Source organism: Channa argus, chromosome 10 (genome assembly GCF_033026475.1).
Source record: "Channa argus isolate prfri chromosome 10, Channa argus male v1.0, whole genome shotgun sequence".
NCBI classification, from domain to species: domain Eukaryota; kingdom Metazoa; phylum Chordata; class Actinopteri; order Anabantiformes; family Channidae; genus Channa; species Channa argus.
The window spans coordinates 26,952,503-26,978,590 of NC_090206.1; the positions used below are offsets into that span (position 1 = coordinate 26,952,503).

The 26,088-nt window shown below is 39.0% G+C and overlaps 2 protein-coding genes across 3 annotated transcripts in view; one reads left to right on the top strand and one right to left on the bottom strand.

The window, feature by feature from the left end:
- Positions 1-11,279, top strand: part of nfkb1 (nuclear factor of kappa light polypeptide gene enhancer in B-cells 1) — a 37,099-nt gene extending 25,820 nt beyond the window's left edge. The window contains exons 10-24 of the mRNA XM_067518015.1: positions 265-356; positions 857-995; positions 2,824-2,973; positions 3,068-3,193; positions 3,390-3,551; positions 4,430-4,571; positions 4,674-4,788; positions 5,241-5,442; positions 6,804-6,973; positions 7,057-7,159; positions 7,274-7,404; positions 7,518-7,587; positions 7,941-8,104; positions 9,444-9,576; positions 9,667-11,279. Coding sequence (XP_067374116.1) covers positions 265-356; positions 857-995; positions 2,824-2,973; positions 3,068-3,193; positions 3,390-3,551; positions 4,430-4,571; positions 4,674-4,788; positions 5,241-5,442; positions 6,804-6,973; positions 7,057-7,159; positions 7,274-7,404; positions 7,518-7,587; positions 7,941-8,104; positions 9,444-9,576; positions 9,667-9,776 — 2,009 coding nt within the window. The 3' untranslated portion in view covers positions 9,777-11,279. The remainder of the gene's footprint in view (positions 1-264; positions 357-856; positions 996-2,823; positions 2,974-3,067; positions 3,194-3,389; positions 3,552-4,429; positions 4,572-4,673; positions 4,789-5,240; positions 5,443-6,803; positions 6,974-7,056; positions 7,160-7,273; positions 7,405-7,517; positions 7,588-7,940; positions 8,105-9,443; positions 9,577-9,666) is intronic.
- A 4,177-nt stretch (positions 11,280-15,456) lies between these two features.
- LOC137133894 (ubiquitin-conjugating enzyme E2 2-like) lies at positions 15,457-23,040 on the bottom strand. Of its 2 annotated transcripts, XM_067518016.1 has the most exons (8): positions 22,676-23,040; positions 19,479-19,542; positions 19,345-19,376; positions 19,034-19,111; positions 18,402-18,507; positions 18,138-18,231; positions 17,347-17,397; positions 15,457-15,993 (listed from the first exon to the last, which is right to left on the bottom strand). In XM_067518016.1, the coding sequence occupies exons 1-7, from the start codon at positions 22,697-22,699 to the stop codon at positions 17,349-17,351; spliced, it is 447 nt and encodes a 148-aa protein (XP_067374117.1). In that variant the 5' UTR covers positions 22,700-23,040; the 3' UTR covers positions 15,457-15,993; positions 17,347-17,348. The 2 variants fall into 2 exon arrangements, with proteins under 2 accessions (XP_067374117.1, XP_067374118.1); XM_067518017.1 differs by lacking the exon at positions 17,347-17,397 and having other exon boundaries at positions 22,676-23,036.
- Positions 23,041-26,088: the final 3,048 nt, after the last annotated feature.

Genomic DNA, 26,088 nt, shown 5'->3' on the forward strand with positions numbered 1-26,088 from the left:
TACAGTGCTACCAAATGTTTTAAAGAGCTGTGCAACAATGAGTTAAATCCATTGTTTTGTAATGTCTCTAAATGTACAGTGAGTATGGCATTGTGCAGCTGCTTGTACAAAAGAAGACATTTACCAAATTCGCTGTCGGCTCTGGGAATCTGCACTTTTCTATTTCCTGCCACCTTAAAGCCAGAACAACTGCAAACTGCAGAACAGCTGTGAAATAATCACAATAATTGCAGCTTAATAATAATTGTGTGTGTTTGTGAGTAGACGATATCCAGGTTCGGTTCTATGAAGAAGATGACACGGGATTAACCTGGGAGGCTCTGGGAGATTTCTCCCCCACAGACGTCCACAGACAGGTCAGTAGTACACGTCAGCAACCTGCTATGACATTTGTTCAGATGTTGTTAAAAATATTTCCAAAACATTTGTGTAGAAGCTTCATCAGCAGCAGTTACAGCTTCAGGTCTTCTTGAGTAAGTGTCTACGAGCTGTTCACACTTGGAATTGACGTGCAGAGGATGAGTTAATTGTAAACGGTTAACAAAGACGAGCACCTGTGTGTTTATACAACATGCCACAATTCAGAAGCACAGCCTGTAAGAAAACAGGACACCAACACCCGAGTGTCCTCAGGACAAGTCTGTGGGCAGGGGATGTCCATCCTGTCAGTGGATTTGTCAGAAAGAATGAGAACAGCTGCACAGATCCAGGGGAGAGAAGCTTGTAGAGACAGAACCGAGACGATTCTGACCTGTAAATGCTGCCAGAGGGTCTTCTACGAAGAAACAAATTAAGAGTGTAAAGACTTCTGTGAATGAGAGGGGTTTTCTAATGGTTATGTGCTCTTTGCCATCAGTTCGCTATTGTCTTCAAGACACCGAAGTATCGAGACCTGAACCTGCAAAAGCCGACATCTGTGTTTGTCCAGCTAAAGAGGAAATCTGACAATGAGACCAGTGAACCCAAACCCTTCACCTACCACCCTCAGATCATAGGTAAGTCAGGTTGTGTTACTGTTACTTTATTCAAACAGATTATTCATAGGTTTCTATGCAAATGTTTGGCTTAATTACATTTTCCGGTGTTTTAAAGTAAAATAAATTAATTTTAAAATAAATTTTAACAAGTTCTTCAAATTAAAACAGAAAGCAAACAAACAGTAGTTTGTTTTCACTCTTTCTTGAACTAAATGAATATTTAGAGGCCTCAAGTGCTTCTCTTTAGTGCTTTATCATAAAAAGAATTAGGAAAGAAAACAGGAGAAGATGCTAAGCATTCCACCTTACCTCCCAAATCCATCAGCAGACTCTCTTTTAACATCTGTGTTAGCAGGGCCACTGCACAAATTTGACACTGTTCATGTGAAGCGGTGTGTATTATACATATATTAATGATTTTTATAGTCAAATACGTTGGAGCAGTTCTTCTTCTTCTTCTTCTTCTTCTTCTAATAAATAAATACAATATACAAATAAAAATGCATACAAATGCATTACCTTCATATTAGCAGGTGTATAATAGCATATGGGAAATTCTGGAGTTGTGGTCTCGTTTATCGAGGTAGAAGCAACAGACCTGATTTCTTCTAGTTATGTAGAGGTGTCTGATCATGCAGGGGCCAAATGTAAAAAGAAGAATCTTGATTATTATGGGAAACCACTATAAAGGAATCTTCTCATAAACAACTGGTGTTGCTGAGAAAACCACACTCTGCAGTGGCAGCATAGCAATAGAAGTAATGTACAGGTAGTAAGTTGTGTAAACTTGGCAGAGATCAGGGTGGAGCCAGTGTATAGTTTCACAGTAAAAAAACTATAAAAATGATTCAGGGCTAACTATAGCCCAACTCCCAACTCTGCCTACTTGTCTGGCTCCACACTGCACTTACAGACAAAACCTGGGAGGTGCAGGACCAGCTGAAACGACACCAACATGCACCTCATGCCGGCAGTTGTGAACTCAGCAAGTAGTAACGAAGCTTAATGCTGAGAAAAAGACTCCACTTTACACTTTCACTACGTGAAAAATCAACTTCAGAAAAGCAACTCCCGAAAACTTTGCTGTTTTCTGTTCCTCAAATTAAACCAACTTTGGGATCCTTTTGCCAGGAGGCCCAAAGTTCTGACTGTCAGGCACAGCTCTGCTTTAGGCTGCTGCAGTAGAGCTTCACTAGTTTTACACACTCATCGATAGACTGGGCCTCTGCTCTTCCTTCTGCACAAAGTGGCCATTAATGTCTTATTAACCTTAAACATTAAAGTAACACAAAGTAGAAAAAAAATTATATTGTTTGGACCAATTCTCCCACAGTTTGTGCAGCTCTGAAAAAGTCTTGAATTCAGGTTCTTCAGTATAAGTCTAAAGATTGATGGATTTTTTTGATTTGGTTGTTTTTTCATTTATGAGCAAAAATCTTAACTAATCAACTAGCAACTATTTTAAATTTTCGCTGGAAAACATATGAATACATTAAATAAGCAAATGGACTGTTTCTTATGCAGGTGCAAGTAACATTAATTATCATTCACTGAATAAAGAAAATGAGCACTTGAAGCACTAAAACGTGATGAATGGTAACTAGTCTGCACTTATTTACACTGCTTCTTATTCACCCATTCACACTGACAACCACACACACACTGATGGGGGGCTGCTATGCAGCTGGCCAACACTCGCCATGAACAACTGTGTGTCACAATGTCCCTACTGCTCTTCATTCACTGCTCACAACATAACAGTGCAGGTAAACACTGCCCCCTATCTAACCAACTTAATGTACAGGGTTTCATCAAATAATGAACGTGTGTGTGTGTGTGTGTTCAGACAAGGAGGAGGTGCAGAGGAAGAGGCAGAAGACGTTGCCGAACTTCCAGGACTTCAGCGGCCATGGACGAGGAGGAGGAGGCCTTTACCGAGGAGGAGGAGGAGGGGGGGGTCCAGCTGCAGGAGGTGGCCCTGGCTCTGCTGGAGGAAGTAAAATGAACAGTAGTTACTTGGAAAATGTATTGACAGTTTAAACATTTCAGTAACATAGTTGATCTAAGTTAGATTTTGATTTCTCCTACAGGTTTCTACCAATGTTTTTATAACTTTGGAGGAGGAGGAGGAGGAGGAGGTGGAGCTGGTGGCGGGGGTGGAGGATTCTCCTTAGGATACTCAACTGGTCTGGGAGGAGGAGGAGGCATAAAGCATGGTAAATATTTCAGCAGAGTTCAGTCTCAAATAAAGACACAGTGGTTTGGAATTAATGCTGCTTATAAATGCAGAAAGCAAAATAAAAATCAGTGTCTCAGCATTTTCCTGTTCACATGTGGGACAGAATAAAAACACAGGCGATTGATTGATTGATTTGCTTAAAGAAAAAAGTCCAACTAAACACTGTGTCACAGCCTTTCAGGGCGACGCAGGAAACGACAACGGCGATGACAGCGATTCAGACGACCACTCGGGGTCAGGGGCCGTGCTGCGAGCTTCAGCCCAGGCAGGAAGCCTGGAGGGGGCTGAGGTGGGAGGTGTTGATAAAGAGCCAGAGCCCACTGAGGTTGACGAAGGTAAATGATTAGTGCTGCTAGTCAGTTTGTAAACTTGGTCAGTTTTCCTCTTTGGTTCTTTTTCACAAAAGGATCAACGGCTTTGGGCAGAACATGTTCGGCGTGTTGATTTGGTATGAGTTTTTACGCCGCATGCCCTTCCTGCCACAACCCTCCCAGTTTTATCTTTGCTCGGGAGCTGCAAAAAGGCTTTGGTGGATGACAAACTATACAAACTATGTGAGCACTTGCTCAACTTCAAGGGAAATGACTCTGTGGCAGAAATAAGGAGCAACGGCTTAATTTGTTTTGTTTTGTTTTTTTTACTGGGAGAAAATATTTTTTGCAATAATCCTCCACACTTTGCAAAGAATTACCACAACCAAGTCTGTGCTGAACCACGGAGGCAAACCTGTTCTATTAATCTAAGTTAACTTTCTTTTACACAGGAAAATGAATCAGTCTGCAAACATTAGATATTATTGAGTAAAAGAAGAAATCAATTCGCTGATTGAAGTATTTTCGTCCATTCGGATGCTTATCCGAGTTGAAGCTGTCTAAATCTATTTATTTATTTGTTGCTGTAAAGTGGTAGAAGTACTGATTTACTGATGTCCGTGATGATTTCCAGTCATAATTTGGACTTTAAAATTAGTTTTAAATTTGTTAAGAGGTTGTAAGGTTTTCATTTTGAAATCTGCAGAAGCCATTAAAATGTCATATTTTTTACAAAATGTTTTGATTTATTTTCAGCTGTATTTTCTTATTGACCCCATAAAAACTGCTGCATAATTACAGGGGAAAAACATTTTTGTGACATGACTCATTTTCGTGCAGTTTTTCTAAAAGCATTGTTTTTTCTCTCTGTTAACAAAATGATGCACATGTTTGTGTCTCAGGTGGTGATGCAGAGCAGCAGCTGGTTCAGGTGACCAGCAGACAGTTGGAGGCTCTGTTTCAGTACTCGGTCACAGGAGACTCTGCGTACCTGCTGGCTCCACAGTGTCCCCTGATGGCAGCACAGGACGAGGACGGAGACACGTCAGTTCTCACAGAACACAGAAATTTCCACAGTAAAATCTTCAACAAGTCTGTCCCAATTCACCATGTACTTGTTTCGTGTCCTCTCGTCCCTCCTCTCAGTGGCCTCCATCTTGCTGTTCTCCATAATCAGCAGGATGCGCTGAAGAGTCTGACCCAGGTTGTTTCGGCTCTGTCTGGAAAGGAGGTGCTCAATATGAGGAACCACCTGTACCAGGTATGCAAGTACTGGAAATTCACTTTCTTTGTTTTCTGGTATCTTCCAGATGTTGCTGAGGGAATAAATAAGGACGTAATAAAATATTACCAGCAACTTTCAAACTATCATGTTATAAAAACTAATTTTTACTCAGTATTTCTAAAAAAAAAAAGGTTAAATTGAATAAACTAAATAGGGAAACAGAAACTAGTAAAATACTAGTAAAATTAGTTTAGAATTGAATGTTTTGAAAAATCCTGCTTTACATCACTTTATTTCATGTCTCCTCGAGTGATGATCAAGTTATAATCTAGATTAGCACCATTTTGCATCCCTAAAGAAATGAAATAACGACGCGACATGTATTTGTTATGAATTTGACGTAATGTAACTAAAGCTGTCAGATAAATGTAGTGGAGTAAAAACTGTAAAGTACTCTGACATGAACTTCCTTCCTCCACATATCTTAGACCCCTTTACACCTGGCGGTGATCACCCAGCAGAGGGAGGCCATGGAAGTGCTGCTGTTGGCTGGTGCAGACCCCACCCTTACAGATCGTCATGGCAACACTGTTCTCCACCTGGCATCCCAGCAGGAAGGAGGAGGGATGCTCCAATTTTTACTGCGGCACAGAGAGATCAGAGCGCTGCTGGAGCACAGCAACACAGCAGGTACAACCGTCAGTCGCTTTTATCGCCATGTTCAACCACTGCCGATTTACAGTTTGGTGCAAAGTTAAGTTCAGCATCAACTGGTGTATAACAGCTTCCTGTGTGTTGCAGCTGGATGCTAAGCTCCACATTTAGTGGTGAAACACTGCAGCCAATGCTGAACACAAAAGAATGATGCAATTTGTTGTTAAAAACTTTATTTACGGTTGCAATACAAAAAAATAGTGAGCTCGATAGATATGTGCTGGTATGAAGTGAAAAAGTATTTGGGGGTTTGAGGCCTGGTTCGTGAGCACCACGTGCTCAGCATCTCTCGTCTTTGCAGTGTCCTCTTTCGCCACTTAGTCAGTTGGTCTTCGGCACTAGTTCCTTGGCATCGTCTGGTGACGTCTGGTCACAGCTCTTTAGTGGAGGAAGCAGTGTGAGCAAACAGGTTGTCACCATAATCATTTTCTTGTTTTCAAAAGTAAAACAGCGTCTACTTTAATATAAAATCTAGGGCTGCACCTAACGATTATTTTTTGTTTGTTAATCTATAGATTATTTTTACGTTAAGCTCTTTTTTTATTTATTTTACCAATTAACTTACTTTTTCAAAAACAAAAACAAAAACTAGTCCAGTCTGAACTGCTGATCTGTGTTTTACAGACTGGCTCCATTCAAGTTAAAGGAGAGTGATTCAAATTACATTTAGCAATTCAACAGCTAAATAAGTCAAACAATTAGCAGCATGTTGTTTGGTTTCTGCTTCAAATACTCCCATACATCAAATTTACGTAAGTGCCTTGATTCTTAATAGCATATTTTATGTATGTAAATGGTAAATGGCTACTTAGCGCTTGAATCCAAAGCTCTTTATAACGTTGCTTCTCATTCACCATTTCTCACACACATGACAGATTCAATGTCGTGTGTGTGTGACAGATTCAAATACTTCATCATTTAGAGCATGAGTAGGATCAGGGACATCTGAGTGCTGGACCCTAGTGCAGTGCATATATATTATGTATTCAGGACAAAGTTGGGGGTCACGTGAAGTTTAGAAAAAGCCTGGCTGTAGTTATGCTGTACATGAACTGTTGGACAACAGAAGCTTCAGAGCACGTTTGTTTATACCAGTGAAATAGACAAAATGTAAAAATAATAAGGGGAGGGGGGTCTTTTCTCACCCTAAATAATTCATACTTGTGACAGTAGCTAAAAAAAATGTGATAATATAAAAATATGGATCTTACAGATTTTACACTTTTTAAAAAGAATGAGGCCGATTGTGACCCGTTTGTCTTCTGGTACCAACCTGAACCCAAACCAAGTCGGAACTCTCAAACACAACGATGATACTCAACTGATAATGTCCACAGGTCTGTGTGCAATACACCTGGCAGTTCTAGCCAATCAGCTGTCTTCTCTCAGAGAGCTGCTGAAGTTCGGGGCTAATGTGGAAGCTCAGGAGCGCAGTTGTGGACGAACCGCGCTCCACCTGGCCACCGAGGTAGAGAACGTGTCCCTGGCTGGCTGCCTGCTTCTGGAGGTATGTACAGCTTGGACAGAGGGAAAGTTGGGTTTAGCCTGTTGTCAGGAAAACCTGATGTGTGTGATGTTTTGTGTCATCAGGGCAATGCCAGTGTGGACTGCTGTACCTTCAACGGCTCCACCCCACTCCACATCGCTGCAGGGAAAGGCTCTGTCAAACTCACAGCGCTCCTGATGGCTGCAGGTAAGTAACACGATTTTATGTTGAGGCTTGATCAAATTATTTATTAATTGAAGGAGGAACACAGTGCAGTTCCTCCTAGTGATCTTTCTCACAGCTTCATTTGTGTTTTTTCAGGAGCAGACCCCCACAGGGAGAACTTTGAGCCTCTGTTCTTCAGAGAGGAGGATGAAGAGAAGGAGGGTGAGGATGAAGATGAAGGCTACATCCCAGGAACGACTCCGCTCAACATGGCCACCAACAGTCAGGTACCAAGCTCTTAAGCACAGAGACAGTGGATGGTCACTGCGCTCGTCTTACTCTGTCAGCTGGAAACAAACCAGGTGAAATGTTTGAACCTGCTCCTTTTCTGTGATTTCAGGTGGTGGAGCTTCTGAATGGGAAAGAATATGAACCAAAATCTCCTCACAGACCCTTTAACCCTTCGCCAGGTGAGATCTCTGTACTTGACCTTCCACCCTATAGTTGGGTAAAATAAGAACACACACACACAAACAGCCATTGGCTCATGTAAAACATTAAAAACACTACTGGAAATGTAAAATATGGAACATGTTAAGCTGTTACAAGTGTCTGCAGGTTCCTTAAACTGAAAAAGATTTTAATGTTAATAATCTGGGCTTCCTGTCAGTCTGCACCTAACACTGTAAATGCTCAGATTCTTTCATCTGATATTATTTTCATTCTCAAATAACAATAGTCAGAAGAACCAGCATCAAATTTAAAATCAGAGCCCGTCTGAATCTGTGTCTCTCTGTGTGTGTGTGTGTGTGTGTGTGAGCAGGCGACTTTGCGAGTCTGGATGTGGACGTGAAGCAGGAGCTTTGTCGTGCTGTGGAGAGTGAAGGATGCTGGGAGAATCTGGCTCACAGTCTGGGTCTCGGGATCCTCAACACAGCGTTCAGACTGAGTCCCTCTCCTGCCAAAACACTGCTGGACAGCTACGAGGTGAAACAAAGATCAGTCCACTGCCTCCATATACTGTACATTCACCGAAATTCAGTGTTTTATTAGTTAAACTTCTGAACCACGGTCACAACAAGTCAGGGAGAGAACTCGGCCAAATAAGGATTATTTCTAGAGAGAAGTTGATGCTTTTTGAATGCAGGCCTGAATTTCAGGGCAGGATTGGGCATAAGTTTAACTGCAAATGTAGCACTTAGAGTGTGGAAATGTGATGTCAGTGCTGCCAAACATTACTGTTCAGGATCCTCAGACAGGGACAGGAAAAAAGCCATTCCACCTAAAGCTAAGCTCAAATCTTTTCTACTTTCTGGAGATAATTCTGTGAGTGAGTGTAAATCACTGCTGCTGTAGAGACTGACGACGTCCGTACATTTTAAACCTGGTTTTCATAGAAACTCCAGTGGTGTTTATGCATTTGAATCAGCCTCCTGGCCGTTTAAACTTTTCCTGCTTTTAGTGCCCACAAATGTTTCAGCTCAGAACACGGCTTCACCGAAGACTCACATGAAACTTCATTCAGAAGTCTGCAAATGGTGCACTAAGTCCAAGACCTGCTGCTTTCAGGATCTGTCAGGGACGTCTGTGGAACAGCACCCATGGCTTGTTTCATAAAAACAACGTGGATCCAATTAAACATTAACCATGTTTGGCAGGAACAAATCTATACTGTCTGGATGACAACTGAAGAAACAGACACAAATAACATCCAAACACAAACTGGGAGCGAGTTTTATCAAACGTTTTGCGTCTGTTCCATCTGCAAAGCACCATGTAGCTTCCAGGTTGCCTCCATTCACAGCTTGTGAAGGAAGCTGGTCACTGGAACAACAAGAAACTGAAACCTGACTTTAGTGTTGTTGCACCGTAGCAGTTAACGGACCATCAGGGAGGAAAACAATACATTCTGTCTCTGAAACACTGTAGCTTTGACAGATTCCAGTTCAATTTGGTGCTAAAAGTTTATGAGTCTCAGGCGAACTTTGAAGTGCATATTTAGGCAGAATGAAGTGAACAGGTGGAAGCGTTCAGTGTGGAACGCAGGAAAACTTTTAATGACCAAGAGTGTTTTACAGGCATAAACAGCACTTAAATTTCCATTAGGACTAGATTGAAAGATCCCAAACTTTAATCAGTTTTAGTACAAACGGTGGATTCTGTTCTTCAGCTCTTACACAGGAAACACTTCTTTAGAAGGATTTTCTGCATAAAAACATAATTGATCATCAATAATGGCAAAAGCAGCATTTATATGGGCCCCTGCCTGAAGTTTCAAGGCAGAAACTGCAAAAACTGAACCTGCCATTGTTGTGGTCTACTGCAGGTTTCAGGTGGGACAGTCCAGGACCTGTTGGAAGGTCTAAGGTCAGTTGGAGACTGCAGAGCACTGAGTGTCCTGGAGTTGGCACTGTGCTGTTCTGATGTTGTGGAAACACAGACGACCATCGAGACGACAGGTGAGCAAATCCGTACCTGTTGTACCATCTGTGATCTTCTATAGCTGTCACCATGACAACAGGTCACTGAGCTGTGGTTTCTCCCAGCAGGTGAGTCTCTGTGCGCTCAGGTCCAGGATCTGAAGGTGGACGTTCAGCTCGACAGCGGGGTGTGTGACAGCGGTGTGTGTGACAGCGGGGTGGAGCTTTCTGCTGCATAACAGCCTGAGTACTGCAGCCTCAAGCTGCATCAGAGAAACACAATCCATCCATCATCCATCCATCTCTCTGGACTGAACTGAGTTTGTCCGTCAGACTAAACACTCCTATTCTTGGTTTTTCAGGGCCTAAAGTTTCTCATTGTGAATGTTTTACAACATTTTAATGAACGTGTCAAACTGAAGTTTAAGTTCCTTAAACTGATGAAACAGAAAATGTATGTGTGGAACCAAAACAAACTCATTCATCAAGCATCTCAGAGTAGGAAGTCGCCCCTGTTAGTCCAAACGTTCTCTAACTTACAAAAGCTCCATGGGAGGAAAGTCAAAGCTCTTCAAAAGACAGCGTTTGGACATAAAGTAAGTAGAATGTGTGGAGGTGGCAGCTGCTCCGTCAGGCTGATGGACACACGCTGTCATCACAGAAATAACTGTGTAAATGTCTAATGTCACTGCAACTTAAAGTTTCCTTAAAATTTAGGGAGATGGACCGAGTTTATGAAACCAGGTTCATAGTTCATGATGCTTCTGTCAGCAGGTGTTGGTCCACATGTAGTTCTTTCAGACTGTGCTCCGTCAGGACTCGTGCGTCCACCAAGCCGACCTCTGGCCGGATCTTTGTCAGATTCGCATCAGTGACATGTTGAATGTGTTTGAGTGAGTGAGTGTGTGTGAGAGAGAGAATGAGAAGTGTTACCAAACAGGTAGAAAAGCGCTATAAATTTGCAGACTATCTATTGCTACAATTAGTTCTAAATAAAAAAGCTTCACCTCAAATTAGGGACAAGTAACCTGAGGCAGGAGTGTTTTTATTCTGTGATGCTTGATGAAGACATAAACCAGAAAAGTACAAATTTACAGACGTCATGTGGTTCATGCTTGTTGGTGTTCTGTTAAACTGCTCAGTGATCCTGCATTTTGAACCAGGTTCTGTTTTCTGGAGGATGTGAGGATTTTCAGACTGATGAAGCTTTGTTTTTGTCCTGACTTGCAGTGAGCTGCAGTTGTTTTTCTGTAGCAGACGTCCAGCGTCTGAAGGGGGAAAGGTGCTATTATCACTGAAATGATTGTAAAGAGGCGAACTCTCCTCAAAGGGTAAAGAATTTTTCCAATAATAGCTTTAATATAATTCTCATTCTGCATGAGAATATTATATTAAAGACTTCAAAACTGTAACTGTTGGATTTTCTTTTCTATTTTAGTGTTTTTAAATTTTAAGACATTTTTAAAACTGCAACAGCTGCAGTTGATTAACATACTGAACTTTATTTCCTGTATCATTGCTGTTTTGTTTTCCTCTGTGCTAAAATACATCAGTTTTCATCCAACTCAATGACTGGAAGAAGGGCGGAAATTAGCTTCATCTAAATAAATGCATACGTACAAGGCATTGGTGTGAAAACTAAGCTTCAGATGATATTTATATCTTCGCACTCGTACTGTACAGTTTAACATCAGCTTTTAATTGGTTGTATTGTTATTTTTTAAATAAAACTTTTATATATATATGATGTGTGATATATGTTAATAAATACACTTTGGTAATCATTAATTTATAAATTAATATTTGGTTGAAAATTTTAAACTGAATACTTTCTGGTTTCAATTTCTCCACTCAGAAATAAAAACATTTCCTCCTGTTTGATTAAAAGCTACAGTGAAGTGAGTCCTTTTTAAAAATCTGTTAATTGTATATGCAATTGAATTATGTAATACCTGTGTTAAGTGTGCAGATATTTTGTGTTATTCTTATGCAATCATATACAAGTGACTTTTCTTTTAGTGGGTTTAGTACTGGTCATAGGAATTCCAGAATAGTTGGGAACATTTGTTTATTTCAATTCAATATTCATATGGTGCCAATTCACAACAAAGTCATCTCAAGACTATACAGATATGTAAACCCAAAAAATCCCCCAGCAGTCTAAGCCTATAGCAGCATAACTATAACTAACTATAAGCTTTATTAAAAAGGAAGGTTTTAAGCCTAGACTTAAAAGTAGAGAGGGTGTCTACTTCCCAAATCTGAACTGGGAGCTGGTTCCACAAGTGAGGAGCTTGATAGCTAAAGGCTCTGCCTCCCATTCTACTTTTGGAAATTTTTGGAACCACAAGTTGGCCTGCGTTCTGAGATCGAAGTGGTCTACTGAGATGATATGGTGCTATGAGGTCTTCTAAATATGATGGAGCCTGAACATTCAGAGCTTTATATGTAAGAAGCAGGGTTTTAAATTCTATTCTAAATTTAATGGTTTAGGGTTAAGTAAAAAGGATTGGTCCTAACACAGAGCCTTATAGAAGTCCATAGCTAAGGTTTGTGCACATGGAGGATTCATCATTAACATGAACAAATTTATGTTCCAGTCTCTGTAATAAAATGTTATGATCAATGGTATCAAATGCAGCATTAAGATCTAACAAGTATAGAGATGAGTCCATTATCTGAGACCATGAGAAGATCGTTGGTGACTTTTACCAGAGCTGTTTCTGTACTATGATGAACTGTAAATCCTGAATGAAAGACTTCATACAAATTATTCCTGTAAAGTTTTGTTTTGCAACTACTTTTTCAATTATTTTAGAAATAAAGGGGAGATTAGATATTGGTCTGTAATTGGCTAAAACACCTGGGTCAAGACAGGGTTTTTTAAGTAATGGTTTAATTACAGCTACCTTATAGACCTGTGGTACATAGCCTGCTTCTAAAGATAGATTATGTCTAATACAACAACTGCTCAGAGTTAAGGGAAAATTAGCCTCAACAGAACTATGGCTCTTAGTCAGCCTGGCTACAGTGCTGAACAGAAACTGGGGGTTGTTCTTGGTTTCTTCTACTAATGATGAATAATATGCTGTTCTGGTATCACAAAGAGCTTTTATGTACATTTTTAAACTATTTTTCCAGGCTAAATAAGATTCTTCTAAATTTCTGAAACGCCACTTCCTTTCTAACTTTCATGTTGCCTGTTTTAAGTTGCGTGTTTGTGAACTATACCATGGAGATCACCTCTTCTGGTTTACTGCCTTCTTTTTCAGAGGGGCAACACTATCGAGTATTGTAAATAGTGAAGCTGCAGAATTGTCAACAAAATAATCTACTTGTGCAGGAGTAACATTAAGGAGACTACTTTCCATTGTATTAACATATGGTGAAGCAAATGATGAAGAAATAATTTCTTTAAATTTGTTGACAGCTTTTTCACTTAAGCATCTGCTATAGTGGAATTTTTCCCTGACTGCTGTATAGTCCGTTATTGTAAATTCAAAAGTTATTAAAAAATGGTCAGACAGAAGAGAGTTGTGAGGAAATATTTTTAAATTATCTGCTTCAATTCCATACGTAAGGACAAGGTCTAACGTGTGACTAAAACAGTGAGTGGGTTAATTTACATTTTGGGAAAAACCAATTGAATCTAGTAATGATTTAAACGCAGTTCTCAGGCAGTTACTGTCAGCATCTACATGAATGTTAAAGTCACCCACTATAATGACTTTATCTGTACTAAGCACTAAATCAGATAGAAAATCAGAAAATTCTGTCAAAAACTCTGAATAAGGGACTGGAGGACGGTACACGATAACAAATAATAGTGGTTTTTGAGGTTTCTAGTTTCCAGAGTAAAGCTCTCAAATGAGTTATAACTATGTTTAGGTCTGGGGTTTATTGATAAGCTTGAGTGGAAGATTGCTGCTACTCCTCCACCTCAGCCTGTGCTTCTAGGTTTCAGTGAGACAAAATAAATCGAATTGATGATCATTTATCAGGTCATTTACTAACAGAGATTTAGAAGGGAGAGATCTGATATTTAATAATCCACATTTAATAATTTGGGGGTTTTGTTCTGTAAGAGGAGTAGTCTTAACTTTTATTAGGTTATTATCATTAACTCCTGTTGTGATCATTGTTGGTTTATGTAATTTAGTTGGTCGGGGAACAGACACAGTCTCTATAGGTATGTGGGAGTTGTTTTTGTTTTTTTAAAGTCTTTGGCATTTTATTGAAGAAACTGAATTTATTCGTCTTAAAGATTAAGTACTGCAGAAACCCTGTATATTATACTACATGTAATACTACTATATCCTGAGTATATATACACATAAACATATTATTCTGTGTATTTTAAAAAGGAAATAATCATAGAGGAAATACTGTATCATGTTGGGATGAGTTGCATTGTATCGGAATCAAATGATGAAGATTATGTGGAGTAAACCTGGGGGTTGGGGGTCTGAGCAGTTTCTCGCTTTAACTCCAACTTTCATTTTAAGTGCATTAAAGGATGTTTCTGCATACTGGGTGACAGTGACAGAAGTATTCACCTCTTGCAGGTCTGTGGTTAATGTGCAACTTCCTGGTGTGAAGAATTCGTTCTGGTTTATAGAGAAGAGATCATGATAACATGCTGTGAGACATAGTGCACAACAAAACTCCACAGAACGGAAGCTCTGCTTTAGCAGTTCTGTTTCCTACTTTACAATTAAGTGATTCAATATGTTAACGAACTCAAAATGTTAAACAAGTAGAATCTGACAATGCTGCATAAGGCCATAATGTGTTTTATTGAGTTTTTTAAGCTTCAACATTCTACTAGTAATATCCTCATACTTTCACTGGTGGTGGCTGCAGCTGAGTTTCTAAGTCTCCATGGACCAGAGGGTCAGCCCGGCCCAAGCCCGGTAGAAATGGTATCATACACCTGAACCTACCTACCAACACTTGAGTAAATTGTAACTTTGGATGCATTTGTACTTTGAGTATTTGAAATATAGTGGAGATGGATTCCAAAGAAATATGACAAGTTTTTACTCCACTACGAGGTTTTTTTTTTTTTCAGACTACAAATTTTCAAACCATCACTACGCAGTGCAAACCACGTCTGTAGTTGGTGATTTTTAGTCTTTACATTTTTATACTTAGCCTAAATAAGTAGTAATTAAAGTCCTCAAAATGTGTATTGTCATAAAAGGCTAAAAGCTGCAAAACACTACATGCACATTGTTCCATATGATTCTGATTATCAATTACCACTGGCAGGGATCATTTCCCTGCAGAATGAGTACTGTTAGTTTTAGTACTTTAAATTCTGATGCCAATACATTCCCAACCAAATCTAAAATACACTTTGCTTTCTACCACATCCCATGACTTTCCTCTGCAGATAAGTGAGTTGCCAAGGTGATTATTTAAGGTCCACTTGACTTCAGCTGCAGAGGAAAGTCATGACCTCTAGTTGAGCTTAAGAAACAAGTAGGAGACTTTTTTGGCAACGTGAGATTTACATTTATCTGCTTCAATTCCATAGGTAAGGACAAGGTCTAACGTGTTTACATTTTACATGCTGTAAAAGTAGCAGTACTGCAGTTACAAAGTTATTTCTGATAAATGGAAAATGATCAGTTTAGTTCATGTCCAGATTAAAGGAGACAACTTTAAAAACCTGATTTGACCAATTCATGTAAAAAAATAAACAAACAAACAAACCCCCACAAAAACATTCGCCAATTAACCCATTAGTATATTAATGTCTGGGAATTGATGATCTTTAATACTCTGCAATTCAAAAATAACAGAATATTTACCTTAATTTCATTTCTAGGTTGTGGTTACTCCAGATTTTCCAGGTGGTCTCTAACAAATGTACCATTCATACAAATATCACACAAGAAAATAGAAGTACTACAGTTCAAAACTGCAATTTGTTCATCTTTATTGAAGAAAACAAAATCAGCCGTCGAGAGCTTTGAGTTTTATCTTCAGTGCAAAAACAGGAGGACAGTGTTGTGGATGATGGATGAACTAACGGCTCTCTCCTCTAAAAACAAAGACAGAATAAACCCCAAAAAAGCTGTTTCCTTTTTTAAAAGTGGACAAACCAGTTCTGAGTAGCACACGAACCAATCACTGACATGCATTAAATTATTATATATTAATTATCTCCTGTAACAGTTCTCTCCTCAGTCGGGTTTAACAGTGAAGTCACTCTGGTTCCTGGTTTTTGTTTCACAGCCCTTCACTTGGTTTAGAGAAAGCAGAGAAAAGGGCAAAGGAGGATTTAAAAGCATTAAAGGTGAGAATGGGGACAAAAGTTATGTAAACAAATTGCTGATGAGAGGCCACATGGAAAAAAAGAAAAGAAAAAAATGTATTTCCAGCAGAAGTGAAGAGAAGGTGGATCACATGGCGTATTTCTGAGTCCAGTCCTGAGCTGTCTTGTTGTACCTGCAGAGATAAAACACTGATCAGCACCAGCAGCTGATTGACAGGCTGCAGGAACGATGCCATGCCTGAAAACACACAGTCTCTGTCTTCTTCATACACAGCTGAAGCTTTTTAACAAAAACGCAGTACTCTGAAGGTCAGTTGAGGAACACATGAAGGTTAAGTTGTCATTTCATGTTTCAAACAGGCTGCAGAGCTCATTAAATTTTAGACAAACTGACTTCAGTGTAGAACGTTCAGCCACCAACTGGAAACAATTGAATGGATGACAAAGGCCTCAGTTTCCTACACGGAGGAAAAGTCGATGTGAACGCAGCCTAACGCACAGGAAAGTCTCAATGAGTTAGACAATAATTCAACAGTACGTATTATCAAATCAACCAAGTTAATGTTATAGAGAAACTGGAACAGAGAGAAATCCCCACAAGACATTTGGTTTATAAGCAAAAGATGGAATTTCAGGATCTTTGGTGATCAGTTAAACAACAGGACAGGACTTGTTTCTATGTTGTGGTGCAGCCTCTGTGTTTCTGCTCATGCAGTTTGTGGAGATGATGGATTGAGGAGGTGGTTGCTGATGTCACTGTTGTTTCTGGGTCCTATTTCACAGCTGTCACAATGTTTTGGTGATCAGCTGTTCTTTTCTGACTTGTTCTGTGGTTGTTAATCTTTTTAGGACATTTACAATTTCTGTATTTACTGTGTGCAGTGTTTCACTGTTTTTCACTATTTTCTCAAGTTCAACATGACTGCTAGAGACAAGTCTCATCTTCATGTTGATTTTAACAACAAATACAGTCTTCACAGATAAAACACAAGGTTAAAATCAAGAGAACTTAGTTTCTATCAAATGTATTTATAGATCTGGGTAACAAGAGACTGCTGAATTTGGGCAATGTGAAAGAAAAGAGACAATATGTTGTTTACTATATCCAACTGAAAATATCAGGAAATAAAGGTTGAAATTCTGAACGTCTATCTCAGATCCATGTTTTGATCTTAAACCCAAATGTCTTCAGTGTGCAAGAAAAACTAAGGAATCAGCCTCAGCCCAGTCATTTTGGAGGGGACTTTACATGGAGATGTAAGGGTGAGACACTGCTGCTAAAAGCAGTACAACAGCTTAGTCACCAAGAACAATAACTGTTAGCTGAAGCCCTGCTGCCAAGCTAACGTTAGTTGATAGTCATAAATGATTAGATCTGTTAGACACAGCTGAAAATGAACCACTGAGGTTTGGTTTCACAGTCCTGGTCATTTCAGCTGCTTTGACTCTGCATTTATCTATGGAACCATGCTTTTCCTGCCAGAAGCCTTCAGAAGCAGTGAGGACAGACCCTGCTCGGCTCTTACCCTCATAGCATGGCATACTTCTCTGTCCACTCCCTGGCTAGTCTGTTATACCTGAGACCAACCAGCAAGAAACACTGGTTAAAATCCTCCACATGATATGGGCTCAATCAGTAATGATGTCCAATTCAGTCCAAACCAAACACCAGCCTCATGAGAAATTGGACAAAATATTAAATATGAGATAGATACTTGATGCTGTGGGTCTATGATTTGTACCAAAGCCTCAGAGCTCTTCTACAGACAAAATGCTCCTACTTGAAATCTTCCCAACAGTCATCTCCACAGCCCTTAGTTAGTAAGTTAGCATCTAAAGCGCTTTTTAAACTGCCTGTTCGTGGTGGCACCACCATTCTGTCTGTAGCGGTACAAACCTGTGACGGAGCAGCAGTAGTTCCTAGTTTGTATTTCTGAGCTGTAACACATCACGCTGTACATCCCATTCCACAACACACCACTGCTAGGTGAATGTCCGAAGACGTATAAACTGCTGTCTTTGTTTGTAACGAGTTGTTGCTTCAGGAGCAAAACCAAAAAACTAACTTGCTCATTAAAAATCACAAGACTTCAGTTTCTTTTTAACTGGTCTTTGTAAACGCTGTAAATAACTGATTTACTTTGAATGTTTTCTTTTGGCAAAAAGAAAAATGCTGGTGTAAGAGTATATGAAGGGTTAGGAACCCACCCGGCAGAGTACACAACAGGGTAAACAAAGGAACTGGTAAAAGTCTATGTAACTGAATAATACCTAGATTTTATCGGTTCGTTTTATTTATTACATTAACAGAACTTACCTAACTGGGTCTGTTTTGTAGATGCGGGCGATCTCTGGCACTAGTGGGTCATCAGGGTTCGGGTCACATAACAGAGAACAAATGGACAAAAGGACTGCAGACAGGAAACATTGGAAAGTCAGTGGATCCAACAAGCAGGAAAATACACCATCTGCTGGTCATAAACTCACATGGAGAATATTTCACTTTGTGATGTTTTGCTGATGGCAGATGTGGAGAGAACCAGTATGTTGTAAAATGAACTGATGACACTGACTTTCTTACCTTTAGAGATAGTTAATGCTGGAGACCACTGTGACCTCAATATATCCAAACAGATGCTGCCATTACTGTTAATATTTGGGTGATAAATTCTTGTTGTGAAAGCGACCTGAGGAAAAAACAATACAACATCTCAGACTTTCATATGCTGAGGATCTATCATTCAATCTTCTATTGTTAGAGCTGGATATCAGCTCTAATCGCTGGTTGATTCATACAGACCAGAACGGATTTGTTTCAAGTCACAACCATTCATTTACATCAGATTGTGTATAAACAAAACTAAATAATTCTTGATTATTTCTCAGAATGTAATTTTGTCTAATGCCATATTCTGTATGTCACCACCTGCTTATCAACTCTTTCATTTTTTATTCCAGTTATGAACTGTTACAATGCACATTTTCACTGCGTCAGGGCAACTAGTGTGTTGCAACATTTCTTTTAATCCTTCAAATTATTTCTAATTTCTTTCAACAGTTCTGGTTTTCAAAAAACCCAAAACACAACACACAACAACTCCTCCTTGGTCTCAGCATACATAAGCCTAGTTTTGAATTTAATAGTCAAAGCAGAAACAAATGTGCATTGTAAATACATTTTGAAGAGTATATGCAAACAGGGACTTGACTGACCTTGGGTGGTTTGAAGGGATAATCTGTAGGGAAATGAATAGTCAGGAAAAATACACCACCCTGATATGGACTGTCAGGCTGCAGCAGGAAAACACATAGAGAACATGTTACATATACATACATATCTGACAACAAGCCACTGTACAGTATGTCATACTGTTATAACTATAATCAGAACCACATGGGTCAGAAAAGTAATAAACTATGGCTCAGCTGATAAAAGTACATTTAGCCACAATACATAATGTGTTTTGTGTCTTTAAGTCAAATGATATGGAACCAAACAGCTTATGATTACATTTGATACTTACAGGCCCCATAATAGTTGCTTGCCAATGAAACACTGCAAATGAAAAAGTGAAAAAAAGAAGATGAACATATTTGCCCTCTATCAGAGGCCACAAACAAACTGACAGACTGAGGGAAGGAAACAACATAGTCTTACTGTCTTCACCAACAGGCCCAGCGGAGCACTGAGCAGGAGGATCTCTGGACAAATCAGTTAGTTCCTGCCAATGCAGAGACAAAAGAAGACAGAACAATGTATGAAAGAACAACAACTAATGAAAAGCAGCTTTTAGTTAGGATCATAAGCCTGAAACAAATGAAGTACGATTTCACAGAAAACATGAAAAAATAAAACAGCTGCTAATAAGGTGATTCGTGACAGGTTTGTCGGCTGCTTCATACTTTTGCATTTGTTGTCAGGACTGTTTCCTGTTAGAAAACCTCAGGCAGCTGTCACAAACATGCAGAAAAACAAATGATGATGCTTCCTTCAGCTGTACTGAGGAAGATCGCTGCTGATCTAATTCAAAAAAGGCAAAGCTGTAATAAATTCTGCACAAGGCCCCTGTTAAACTCAGGTCTCACACTACTACGTTTATTTATCCCGACGTACTAACAGCCAGGGGGTCTGCGGGTGTCAGTGACTTAAATTTAAGACTTTAAGATTTTGCTGACTACTATCAATGCAATTTGAAGCCAATAAAGAAGACAACTACAGCTGTAAAAGTCCACAGCACCTCAGCTTTTATTTTCAGCACAGATCCAAATTCTGATAATAGTTGGTGCAGATTGGGTCGAGCTGGGGCCTTGGTGACGCTCCCCATTTTAACACAGAATACAATTTAATTTCAGGTTTTTAACAGCACCTTCTCATGAGACGCCACTGACTTTGTACAAAAACATGCTAATTTCAGCAGAATCCAAATGCCTTGTTTAAACCAAGCTCTGAATGTGCTGTTTTCTAGCCAGGTCTCATTAAACCTGCACTCAGTAAGAGAAATGATCATTGGAAAACGCAGTACATCACCTAAAACAACATAACACACTAGCCAAATGTTCTCAGACTCATTCTGACCTGGCTGCAAAGTTTACAAGCGTTATAGGTTTGAAGCCAGTTTTATTGCAGTGAGATAAATATGAACTCATACGGAAACTGGGAACCAGCTTCTAGTTTCCATGGAAAGAAGTCCATAATCATATTTTCACAAAAACACCAAAGCATAATTACATTTTAGATTATAAAGCTGTAGAAATAATGTCAATGAAAAGTTAAAATAACTTTTAACTCTATCTATTCAATTATACTTAGAAAAATTAGGTTAAAGATGTTAAGACATATTTGGAGTATTCGACTATTCAACGTTGTGCAGAAACCCTCAACGACAACAACAAGAAAAAGAACAGAAGTCATCCTGGACATTTTACTTTATATAATCAAATTATTTAACAATAAGTAACATCATACTAATCAATAGGAAAACATCTGTAACTCTCATCCTACATTACAATAATAATGTTTATTATGACTGAGCCAAGCACAGGTCAGTCAGGAGATAAAACTTAAGCTTCACAAGTAAAAGCAGCATTAGAAACAAACTGAGACACACGGTCCTGGATTGATGTGTAAGCAGCAGCTCTATTTTTACTCTGCAAGTCTTACAGACACAAGAGTTGATGGGCCAGATCAGGATTTAGCTGTTGGGGGAGCAAACACACGGCTGCTTATAGAACGAGGGGCTTGTGTTTCCAGCCTAAGGCCAAACTGGCTGTGTGTTTGTTGGTATGTGACATACAGGCTCAGCACACACAGCTCATCTTTCAGATTTCACTGAGTTTGGGAGACGAAAAGACAGCCGAGCACCAGCAAAGCTTTTTAAGAAGAGGTTGGTCAGGAATTCGACACTGACTGTGAGAGAAGCAGCTGGCAGCTACTAGTTTAAAGGTCCAGTTCAACTCCAAACCATAGCACCCAAAATTCTGTGTTACTTACTGAAGTTAGTCTGCAGCACCCAGTCCCAACATGTTTTCCTACTACCAGAAGTACAACACACAGCACGTAAAACGGCCTCGACAGCCCAGAGAACCAGAGGTAAAATACAGGGTTCTATTGTTTCATGATTTGGTTTTTAAAACTTTACAAAATGTTCCAGCTAGAGTTCAGTTCCTGCAGTTGTCAACACATTGAATTTAACACAAACACAGAATACACACAGAGAAATGCACAGAATCTCAGAAGGGGGACAGTGACACAAAACAACTGAGTGTCAAAAGAAGCAAAACAATGGAATAGATTCAACAGACAACAATGCAAAACCATCTGAGACACACAACACTAACGCAAATGAAACAACTGGAGCTTTACATATTGGGAAGATATAACTTTTATAGGCCAAAGACTCCATTGTCTCATGATCTGTTGACACAGACATATGTCAGGTAAATTTATAGGTGGATTAACCAATTAATGATCAGCAATTCACTTTTGAGTGTAATAACAACAACAATAATAATAACCGTCTATTTACTTGTAAAAAACAACACTTGTTAATTTTGAGTCGACAAATCGTCCAACAACTGTGTCCTGACAGCTACAGATGGCAAAAAATTAAATCTCTGTAACCTAAATATAATAAAAATAAAACGTAAACACAAATTATAGAACTTAAGTCCTTCCGAGCAGGACCTGGATTCAGTGTTAGTGGTTATGAAAACTTATCACAGAATATGATAGAATCCCTGTGATATCGGTGTCCAACCTGTCACCGTGTCGTTAACTAACTAGGACCACTGTTCACTTTACTTTTAAAAATTAAATTTTATTGACTGCAAACTTTAAAGAGAAACTGGACCGTGTGGACAGCTGAGACTAAAAGTAAGACACGACAAAAGCAAAAATCCGCGTCAGCTTGGTTAAAGCAAGTTAAACTTTAAATGACCGCGAGTGAAAAAATCCACTGAATGATTCGGTTAAAAAGCTTTAGGCCCGTCAGAAACTGAAGCTAAGCTAACAGCAGCTCATTAAACCGAACCTTTGTTTGATTTGAAGACCCAAGCGCAGAGAGAGAGAGAGAGAGAGAGAGAGTGAGAGAGAGAGAGGGGGGGGGGGGGTCTGCCCATAAACTGCTTATAGGTGGCGATGATAAATTCCAACACAACAAACAAAAATAGATTCATATGTTCCTTCAAAGCGAACATCATAACCGAACCACGGGCAAAAATGTACGATTTAATGTAAAATCAACTGTAGCTTTATTGAACAAGCTAACGCCGCTAGCTACCAAGCTAACAGCACAAAAAACATCCATCCAGAGCGAAGCTGGATGTAAATCAACCTGGGAAATTAGTTGTTATTACCTTGGAAATTCGTTTTAAAGCCATTGTGTCTGTGTGAAGGGACCGGCTGTCGAGGAGGTGGAGGAGGTGAAGGAGGAGGAGAAGGGCAGGCCAGCTAGGTGACGCTAACTAACTAGCATGGAGGACTTTGCTAGCTTTTGTGGCGCTAAGCTAAGCTAGCGGGGCTACACAAACACCGGTTAAACTACAGTCGTTTTCTTTAAATCCCGTCTTGTTCAGCGATTACCGTCCGGTCTGGCTGACTGGAGACTCTCCAGCAGGCTGCCACTAAAATAACGGAGGAACCGATTGCAACAGCTCAAAATGTCTTCCGTTACACAGCTGCCGGAGCACCGGGGGAAGGAGGTCTCACTCTGACACTGTTTCGGGAGACCAAAACGTAAAAACAACACCAGGCAACATGGAGGCATCACGGGCGGTTCAACCTCCTACGAAGCCCCGGGTGAAAACTGAGCTCCCGTTTACCCACCTCAGTGTTCATTTTGCAAAGTGCCAAAAATGTAAGATTTGTTAAATGTAATTATTTTGAATTGTATTATTTTAGTCGCAAAAAGTAAAATATGTTTTAGTCCAGTTTCCTTGTTTACTTACTTCTTCCATTTGATAACAACGATATCCTGAAACTAATGTTACTAATGACTTCACAGTAAATAATCTCGGTTTTGCATTAAGATGATAAATATTTCATATCACTCTTATACATGCATTTTCTGTTTTTATACATTAATTAAAAATATTTTTGTCATATTTCTTTTGTGTTACATTTTATTTTAGCCTCAATTTTTCATGGAAAATAAGTCAATTGATGTTTTTCATCATAGTGATGAAGTTCACACTAACCTCCACTGCACATTGGATTTGTTATTTGCTTAGAACATTCACATACCACCCAGTACTGAAAAGGTGAAAAGATCAGCTTCTTTAAATAACTTTTTGGTAAAAATCCTGAATTAAGTCCTGTAGTTAGCGCTACTTCAAGAGAATTTCACATACTATTTTATTCTTTTCTATATTTGCAACAGTTGCTTCCTAACAAGTGGCTAAAATGGAACACAGATGTTATCAACACAGACTCATCTACACAGTGATCCGTCTTTACAGTCTGGTTGCGTTTATAACTCACCATTTCTAACTCTATCAGATCAATCTAAGAAGAAAGACTTTGTTGAAGAGGAAAGTCACTAAATCAGTTTTTGTATCTTTGAACAAATCTTTAGTTATACCAGTTACAATCTCTACCAATAATTATTGTATTAATAAAAATTGACATTAACAAAAATTATTCTAAACATACATGAAATGAAGGCAAGGGGAGCCTAGAGTCCAGTCCAGGATCAAGTTCTTTGATCAAATTCAAACTAAATTGAATTGATTCAAAATGTTGAAGGTCTTTATAGCTTTGTTGTTGTTGACATTTTTGAACATTTTTGACATTTGTGGAGCTGGATCATTAAGATTTATGGATGTGAAATTTACCTAAAATGACAAGTAACAAAATTATATAGGACATTGTCATCCATATTCAATTATTTACAAAATACAACAGTACAGCAAATATATGAATTCGTATATTGGTATTCAATTTCCTTCTGACAAAAAAGTGAATATCTATACAGAGTGAGTTAGAATATTTTTTTTAACAGTAAAAACTAAGTAAAAGATAAATTCTTTATGTGTTTTACAAAAGTCACAAGAATCACAAGAATCAATTACTCATTGAATCAAATTACTAATTGAAAATTTAGTGTGGGTGACGTAGAAGTCATGTGACCCTGATGTAGTTCGTTTATATGTAATCATTTTGTTTTTTAAATTTAGTTTTCATGTTCTAAGTTTCTGGTGATTGTGTTTAAGCTTCTACAGTAACCTCATAAAAGTAGTTTAATCTGTGGCGATTATTTTTCTGAACTAAATGTTTAATAGATATTCGATTATTCCGTTTATATGACGTCAGGAAATAGTGAACAATGGAGCTTATTGTCCCCTTTATTCCCTGATAGTGTGTATGACAGGAGACAACACCAGTCCTAAGATCAAATAAGAAAAATGTCATTTAGATTTGTAGCTGACCAGGTACCAGGTGTTTTAAGGTGAACAGGAAGTAGCTCAACAGCCCCATCGCCTGTATGAGCAGCAGCAGTGCGCACAACATGAAGGTAGGCTAAGTTAGCTTAGCTTCTGATGGGAGCAGCCTGTTAGAAGCGGACTCTTAACTCGGTGAAATCTGAGCAAGCAAACATGAAACACGTATTTTTGGTTTCTACGTGACTCACGCTATCCTGTGGCATCGTTTTCACCGTTAAACATCACAATAAATGTGCACAAAATAAAAACGCTTAGAAATCATAGAGAGAAGACGCTAATTGCCGCTACGGAAGTTTCCAGAGAATCTTCGTGTTCTTTGGTCACAAATAATTCGGCTTCTCATAGTTTTCGTTAACATATAAAATATTATGCAGTTTCTTAGATTCACTGTTTAATTAAAGGTTTTTAATGTGTTGTGTTTACTTAAACACATATTTAAGTCCTCAGATAACTTTGATTTATTGATCAAACCACCGACTATCACCAGGTAATTTTCTGACAGTTTGTAAATGAAACTCTTATTTTACATGGTAGATGTTTCCAGTGTCCGTTCAAACATGAATACATTTACTTTAATGTCTGTCAGAAGTAAAGTGATGTGACATTGTGGAAGACGCTGTTTTCCTTCCTATAAACGACTGCTGTCAATCAACCTGTCTCAGGTGTGTTGAGGACATGTGACAAAAACTATGCAAATGTTAAAAATGTCTTTTAGATGAAGAATCAGCTTATTTTACAGTTTTAATCTCTGGACCCCTTTTACACTGTTACTGCATTAATAATATAATTAACTTTTATTAAAGATTAATTTACTGATTATTTTATTTATTTTTGTTTAGTTTGGAAAAAATGAGGTGGTAGATGATATAGTTGTAGGTATAGTAGTTGTAATAGAAATAGTACTAGTGGTGGTACTGCAGTGTCAGAAGTCTTAGAAGTGTTTTTGTTGCTTGAAGCAGTTGTGTATACTTTGTTACCACAGTGATGTCACTCTGGTGAGCTTGTGGGACTACACCTGATGATAATTACAATAGAAGCTAGTTCTAGTTGTCATTTTTCCAGATGGCAGCAGAACTGATTATAAGCAGTGAAAATCTGATTTAAGTGCAGGTGTGTGGGTTATGAGGAAACGACCCCTGGTGCACAGACAGGTAGAGCCCCCCCACCCTCCTACACAGGCCCCCCAGACCAGGAAAGACATAAAAACTACACGAGGTGATTTGGTAAATTTCTGTCTGTGTGTGAATCCCTTTAGGCTATGTTGCTGTGTAGTGCCATTTAACTGAGCGTTGTGACTTTCAAACAGGAGATATCAACACTCAGAAGCT

What these genes read in the sequence shown, in the direction of transcription:
- LOC137133894 (XM_067518016.1), bottom strand. Translation starts at nt 22,699, where the DNA reads ATGGCTTTAAAACGAATTTCCAAG. An exon ending in CTTTAAAACGAATTTCCAAG is followed by an intron (nt 19,543 to 22,675) that starts GTAATAACAACT and finishes CTGCATTGGCAG; the next exon opens with GAACTAACTGATTTGTCCAG. An exon ending in AGCATTAACTATCTCTAAAG is followed by an intron (nt 18,232 to 18,401) that starts GTAAGAAAGTCA and finishes TCCTGTCTGCAG; the next exon opens with TCCTTTTGTCCATTTGTTCT.